This window comes from Corvus moneduloides, chromosome 26 (genome assembly GCF_009650955.1).
Source record: "Corvus moneduloides isolate bCorMon1 chromosome 26, bCorMon1.pri, whole genome shotgun sequence".
Lineage (NCBI taxonomy): Eukaryota > Metazoa > Chordata > Aves > Passeriformes > Corvidae > Corvus > Corvus moneduloides.
In genome coordinates, this window is record NC_045501.1 from 5,861,560 (window position 1) to 5,869,168 (window position 7,609).

Below are 7,609 nucleotides of genomic sequence, written 5' to 3' on the forward strand. Positions count from 1 at the left end.
CTTGCTTGATGGATGCCCTTTTGGGGAGCACAGCAGTATGGAGACCTTGCCAGAGCTCAGGAAACATGTGTTCTCTTCTTAGGTCTGTCATGGGGATTTAGGAAAAGTGGTCTGTTACCCCTTCCAGCCCCTAAATTCCTGTCTTTTCTTGGAGACCAACTTTGGGACATCCATCACTTGGGACATGGGCAGGCTGTGACCTGGGACTACAGCACCCTGCTGTGGGCCCAGCTAGGATCAAGGGTTGCCCATCACTGCTCCCTCGTGTGTGCACACCTGCAGAGACAAGAGTGTCCTTCCCTTTAGCCAGCTGGGGACACACCTGGAGCTAGGCCAGAGGTGTGGCCAAGGAACAAAGTTGGTGGCAGAGCATCATCCCAGACCCACCCATGAGAGTGGGTCCATTCACCCCCTCTAGCACCCGATTTAAACCTGCAGAGATCCACTCCAGCTGTTCCTCAGGCTTTCCAGGGAAACATTTGTCCAGAACAACCTGGTTCCCTCCACCTCTCTACAGAAAAAACCCAGGACTGCCAGACAAGAGACAGGAAACTGCTACTTATCTAATTTGATTTCATTTTATTTCTTTTTTATTTTCTGGGCTCTCAGAAATGCGTTCAGTCTGGATTGAGGTTACAACCCGAGTAATGCCTCTCTGCCTAAAAAAAACCTGTTGCCATAACAACCTGACTCTGTGCTTTATTACCATGGCGATTCTCAGGCATTATTAAATACTGTGTATGTTTGGTGCAGGTGCTCCAGTACATCTGGTGCCAAGCTCAGGTTGGGATCCTTCTTCCCCCCACAATCTGTCTCATCATGTTTAACTCTTCCATTCCCTCGGTCCAGACTGCCAAGGCAGGGGAAAAAGGTGGCTATCATCTGGGACTTTGGTGTTTTCCCCACCACAGGGACATCTGTATGACCAGCATTTTCCAGGTGGGTCAAGCCACCTGTTTTATTTCAGTCATACAACCAGTGATTCCATAAGCAGAGGATTTCCCTTTGCAGGCTGTTCAGCAGCGGGAAATGCTCTCACTTGCCTTTCTCTGCTGTTTCCCTGGTGCCTGTCTAGAAAGAAGAAATTCCAACTCCAGCAGAATCACAGCAAGTGGGGACCAGCCCAGAGACAGGGAGCTGTGCCTGGAGGAGGATGGTGAAGGCCGAGGGCGAGTTGCTCTTGGTGGGCAGGACAACTTGACTGACCACGGAGTCATAGAGCCATAGAATCGTTACAGTTGGGAAAGACCTCCAAGACCACGTACTGCCTAAAATCACGGTTGTTTTCAAAGAAGGGATGCAGACTAGATGGACCAGTGACTCAGACCGGTGTAACCAGTCCCACAGGATTGCACTGGTATCTTGTGTTCCAGCGCTAGGAGGGGATTTTAGAAGACTCAATGGCTGGTCCTCAGTCTGCCACTGATATGATGATCCATCTAAGCACATCCCTTCCCTCTCTGTCCCTCCAGCAGTGTCTCTCAGTCATGCTTGAACAGCTCCTGGCACCCCAGTGGCACTCTGGAAGTTATCGTGCTGCAAGCAACAATTAAAAAAAATTTTAAAACATAGTAATAAATAACAGTTTAAAAAAATTGCTCGAATTTTCTTGGGAGCTGGTACCCACTTGTGAGCTTATGCTAAATGAGTAGGTGTGAGATGAAAAACCATAGCCTGTGGGGAAAGGCAGCAGAAAGCCATTATGGTCTGCTTTCTTCAACAAGCCCTTCAGTAACAACCTCATCCTCCAGCTGCAGAACTCATATCTCTGGAGCAGGACAGCTGGGTTTTCAGAATCTGAGATCACAGCTCTTCCCTGAGATCTGGGGAGCATCGTGGTGCCCTCAGTACCTTCCCTTAAGCAACCATGACTTCATCTCAAGATGGTCTTTAGACCCATAATTTCTGATCCAGGGGGTTCCTTCATGGTGCTAGCCTTCTTTTCCACAAATAACTCCTCCTCAGTGGGGTAATCAGCCTTTTATTAGGAATCTAATGGTATGAGGACGTGTGCAAGTGTCTTAAGTATCTTAACCCCAGCACAAGGAAGGCAGAAGCATACGGGGACACGTGCTGTAATATGGCAGATGTGGATGGTGCTGCCAACTGCTTCCTCTGAGGATCCTCAGACATTACAACCTGGTAACGCAGACACATCCCTGATGCCAGGAAAGAGCCCCAGCATGACCAGAGAATGGACAAGCCAATGTAAAGCTGGGCTCTTACCCCAAGGACCCGTGTGGAAAATGTTCCCTCTCCCAGCTGAGTCCTGAGCAAGCTCCACCTGCCTCAGCAGCTGCCCAGCTCTGCTTTCTGGGGCGTTTCATTGCTCCTCCAGCTCATGCGTACATGAGCCTTCTGTGGAGGATGTTTCTCCTTACCTCTGGAACACTCCACAGCACAAAAGGGATGAAAAGCCCCATGCCCCATTCCTGGATGTGGCCTCTAAGGACACATAGCAGGACCCTCAACACGCACACCAGCTGTCACAGCCCTGGCAGAGGTGGGGACAGCTGAGATGTGTGACCAGCTGCATCACTCATGGTATTGCTCCAGGGCAAATGTAAATTTGATCCTTTAACTGCATTAGCTGCTTTCCCTGTGCCTTGCTCTCCTTGCTGACATTGGAAGGTTTCTTCCATCACCTCTGAGTTGTCCTTTGCATTGGGGTCACAGCTGGTGGATGGACTGGCAAGAGGGACCAAAATGACAGCTGGAAGCAGGATGGGCTGGGAGTTGAGTGAGTGCATCTGGGTTATCCTGTGTGACAGCACAGCAGCCTGGAGATGTAGACACACCTTTAGGTTACAAACACAAGTACAGCCCAAGTGTTTGCTGAGCTGGGTCATTGTCTCCTTTGGGGTTTTCATGTCTCACGTCTGACCAGGCTGTGCTTCCACAGTAGGGGTGGTTTTCACTCATGCAAAGAGACCACGGAATCATGGAATCCTGGAATGGTTTGGGCTGGGAGAGATCTTAAAGCCCCTCCAGTGCCACCCCTGCCATGGCAGGGACACCTTCCACTGTCCCAGGCTGCTCCCAGCCCCGTCCAGACTGGCCTTGGGCACTGCCAGGGATCCAGGGGCAGCCACAGCTGCTCTGGGCACCTTGTGCCAGTTCTCTGAGCGATCTGTTCCAGGAGATCAATGGCCACAACATCCCTCGCAGCAGCAGGGACCAAAATCCCCATCCAGGCTGCTGTGTGAGGCCACTTTACATGTGGCAGCAGGGCAGCAAACCCTCTGCACTGAGAAGGTGGCTCAGGTCTGCAGACCTGCACGTGCTCCTAAAAACTGCCTCTTCAGCAGTTCCACTGGCACCAACAGGGCATTTCAGAGTTTTGAACCCCAAATTCTGGCCCTGCTGCCATGTCGTCAGTGTGCTCCTAAGGCTGACACAGGCAACAGGTCAGTGGGAGCAACCAGAGACAGCACCACACTGGTCCTGCTCTGCATCATGTGGCAACCTGGAGAAGGTGCTCAGCACATAGTGATTAATTACAAAACATTCTCTAATCCCATTTTTCCCTCTGGGAAAGGCAAAGATCTGTTCCTCTAGATTTACATCCAAGTAGCTCAGTTCATCAGCTCCTCCAGTATCCAGGATTACTTTCCAACTACAGAAGTGAACCTCACAGGAATATTGTTGGTGCAACAAAATACAAATTATTTCTACCTCACACCCACAGCCAGAGCTGTAATTCCATCACAGAACAAAGGTCAGGAGTCTTCCTCCTCTCACATAATTCGGTTTTGACAGCTCATCGGGATCAGAGGACCTGGAGGTTTTAACTCAAAGGCTGAAATCTTGCTTTGCAAGAGGCACTCAGAGCATCTTTATGAGTCTCTGTTTCAGCACTTTGCAGGTATTTAACACAAGCCTGCAATACACAGTTCTTGATGGATTTATTTGCTAGTGGAAAGTGATACTCACTTGTGAAAAATGATGGTGGTTTCTGCTTTAAAGAAATACCTCCAATTACACTTCACTTCAAGGTGAGATGATTACATCTAGAACTAGGATTGAAATTCCTGAACTACACACACACACAGAAAGAATAAAGACAACACAAAATTCTGTTGAAACAGGTTGGTTTTTTTTCCTGAATGTTCACCGGGTTTCAAAAATTACAAAACCTCAAGGACTGTAACAATGTAGCACTTGGAAAAAAGAGGCTCGTGTACAAAAACAAGCATGCTTTTGTTTTAGGGGTGGGGAGGGATTTGTATTTATCTGGGTCCTTTTCTTCCTCCAGCATAGTGTGAAAGAAGAAAGTACCAGTTTATTTAACAGGATAGATCAGGAAAAAAAGGAAGAACATGCTTTCCCTGTTACAAAACAACCAGAAGATGCATGCTCGACATCCAAAACACAACAGACTGACACATTTTGTAGCATGCAGACTTTGTTTTATGAAGACCCACACAGTGCTTCCTTTCCCCTGCCCCTCTCAAAGACGCGGTCTGTGCCCTGCATTTTGCTCTCTCTTTAGTTTGTTCTTTTGTTTTCTTTTTGTGATGACTTTTTTTTTTTTTTTTAGCCCTAAATCCCAGGTAGCGGTATCCAAGGTAACAGCAGTAAAGAATCCAGATCTCCACATAATCACTGTTTCTGCAAGTTTCATGCAAAACTTAAGCCATTTCTGCATGCAACACGATGCTGGTCATGTATTGTGCTTCACACAGCTCTGGGGTGGTTTCCCCACTCACCACCACAGTTTCTTGACTGGGAAGAACAGGTTTGTTTTCCCATGGACACAGACAGACTACAAGACCCTCCCCCCTCCCCCCCTTCCCACTCCCCCCAGTTGCCCCAAACACATGGGAATGTGCATCTCAACACCAGGTCCAGACAGTTCACTTGCCTACAAGAGCCCAGTGGCTTCAGTAAAGTCCCATGATTGCAGCGCCCACGTCCTTAGAAGGTCTTCGGTCCTTGACCAGAAAGTTAATCATGCTCTCTGATTTGATGAGCAAGTTGCAGCCCAAAAAGAAGATGCCAAACATCACAGTCAAGGAGAGGACACAGAGGACAGCAATCTGCACCACCCTCGTGATGAAAAGGCTCCTCTCGTCAGGTGCCAGCACCAAGGAGCCACCATCAGTCGCCAGCACCGCGCTGGTCCCATTGCAGCAGGCCATGAGCATCCCCAAGCCCTGGGTCCTGTTGGGGTCAGCTCCCTGCTCCAGGAGAGTCTGGTTGAAAAAGGATCCATTCATGGTCTATGTGTGACCCCAAATCTTCGGGAAAGGTAACAGGAGAGCTTGTTGTCCCCCTGTCCGCCCTTCACAGGCCAGGGCTCGGCAGCTCCAAGCCACCTCCTGCCTTTCCTCTGGAAGAGGAAAGATGGAGAGAGAACTTCCTCAAGGCTTCAAGCAGGTGGGAAGCCAGTCCATGCAGCTGAGGGATGGCTGGATCCCAGATCCCTCCTGGCAGAGCGTTAGCACGAGCCCCCAGACAAGCAAAAGGAGAGAGAGAGAAAAAGAGAGAGGGACTTGGGAGAGAGGACGGCAGCTGGGGATCACCCCATGCCCCCTGCCCTCCCAGCCTGCCCCCGAAGCAGCGGAGCAGTGCTGCCAGATCCCGGGAGTTCTCCCGTGGGAGGGAGAGCTGGTGCCTGCCGGCTGGGAGCTCCACAAATGCAAGTTACAAGCTAAAAGTCTTCACCGTGTTCAAAGAAAAAACAGCAACTCCACCCCCTTCCAGCCTCCCCCCAGGCCCGCCTTCCTCCTCCTCCACGTTCACCCTGCTGCCCACCCCTTCCCCACGCTGTGCACCCCGTCTCTGCCCTGCCACAGGTTCCTGCACCCACCCCTGTGCCACCCCCAGGTGGGGGCTGACCCCTAAGGCCCTGCAGAGCAGTACCTAACTCATCCCTCCCTCCAGCCCTCCCACCTGCTCCCAAAAGCATCCTGCATGGTCACTGTTCATCCTGGGCTGCTGGCAGGTCCCTGTTCCCCCGAAGGCTCCTGTAAGCCTCAGGTCAGTGCTGCTGTCACCGATCTCCGCTTGCTGCTCTGTGCCACCCACTCCTCCAAGCAGCGTGGCCCAATCCAGCCAGTGCCCCCCCAGCTTTGCTTGGTGATGCCTGTCCTGTGCCTCCAGAGAAAAGCTGGATCCAGCCCCTCTCTGCATCCTGTTTCTCTGGCTGGGGGCTTCTTCCTCAGGGCACATGGTCTCCCTCTCCTCCCCTCCCCACTTCAGAGGGGAGCTCTGTAGTGCTGCACCCTGATCTCTGCCCTGTCCCCAGCTCTGGGTCCCACAGCAGCATCACCACAGCATCCAGGCCCGGAGCATCACAGGCCCCTCAGCCCCACTAAGGCAATCCCAGGGGAAGTTTCACCATCGCTCCCCTCTCTGTGTCTGAATAAGCTCCCAAAGTGACAGCAGGAGTCAGGGTGCCCAGCAAGCATATCAGGCTTACTTCTGCTTCTGCTCATGGGACTGCCATGTCCCAGCTTCCTAGCTTTGCCCGTTGGCATTTGCCTGGAAATGGATGCAGTCTGCACCATCACCAGTTGCTGTCTGGATGGTCCAGAGCAGCAGATCCCCCCAAAGCACAGTGTGAGGACCTTGTCCTGGTTTATCCATGTACATACTGGCTTGTTTCCTTTGCCCAGCCCTCAAGGGGATTTTAATAAAACAAAAATGAGGATTGATGATTTGTAGCCAAAGGTAGGAGCATGGCTGGCCGAGGGTGGAGGGCAGCTTGGTAGGGACAGTGTCAAGTGATCTTCCTTTTGGGCAGCTGGGACCTGTGCCCCTGCTCTGCTACTGTGACTTTACGGGCTCAGAACCGTTCAGCTCAGGGTTTACTTGTTGCATTTTCCGCCTTATTCTGCACTTGGCATTTCTCTCTGAGTTTCTGCCCACTTTGGTATGGCAGTTGCAGCAGAAGTTGTGCAGGAAGGAGGGGAAAACCCTGATCCAACGAGCATCTGCTTGTGTTTAACCTGAGGGCCAGGAAAAATCCCACAGGAAATCAGAGCATCGCCAGTGCCCCAGCCCGGGTGGGAGATCCTCTCCCTGCATGCACCCAGACTGAAGGAGTTTCTGCTCCCTCTGGTGGCTCCAGCTCCAGCAGCTCTTCTCCCAGCACTCCTCAGCATGGATTTGGGCTGCACCCATCGCTGGGCCACAGCCTGTGGTGATGGAGCAGCCAGGGTTCCCAAACACTCCCCTGCCAGCTCCTGCCTTCATCCCACCAGGGAACCCAAGATCTGGAGCATCCCACTGCCTGTTACACAGTGCCTGGAGGTAACATTGTGGCATCTTGGAATGGTTTTGGTTGGAAGGGACCTCATGTCATTCTAACCCCCTGTCATGGGCAAGGACACCTTCTGCTAGACCTGTCCAGACTGACCTTGAACACTCCCAGGGATGGGACATTCACATCCCACCAATATTTTCAGGACAAGCAGCACCTTCTTGCAGTTTGCAGAGAAGTTCCACCCAAACATGTTGGAGTTCATGCCATCTTTGTCCTCAGGCAGGACCAGTCCAGGAAAGTGAAGGCAGGTCAAATACTTCATTTTGCTACTTTTTTCCTTTTTCTTTAGAGTTTTTGCACCATGCTGGGAGTACCACAGCCCACACTGGGCAGGGGTTT

At 51.5% G+C, this 7,609-nt stretch overlaps 1 protein-coding gene across 1 annotated transcript; it reads right to left on the reverse strand.

Moving 5' to 3' along the window:
- Positions 1-3,888: 3,888 nt before the first annotated feature.
- Positions 3,889-5,679, reverse strand: RPRML (reprimo like). The gene has a single exon (XM_032091712.1). The coding sequence runs from the start codon at positions 5,217-5,219 to the stop codon at positions 4,884-4,886; it is 336 nt and encodes a 111-aa protein (XP_031947603.1). The 5' UTR covers positions 5,220-5,679; the 3' UTR covers positions 3,889-4,883.
- Positions 5,680-7,609: the final 1,930 nt, after the last annotated feature.

Excerpts from the sequence above, each read along its gene's own strand:
- RPRML (XM_032091712.1), bottom strand. The coding sequence starts at position 5,219 with ATGAATGGATCCTTTTTCAACCAGACTCTCCTGGAGCAGGGAGCTGAC.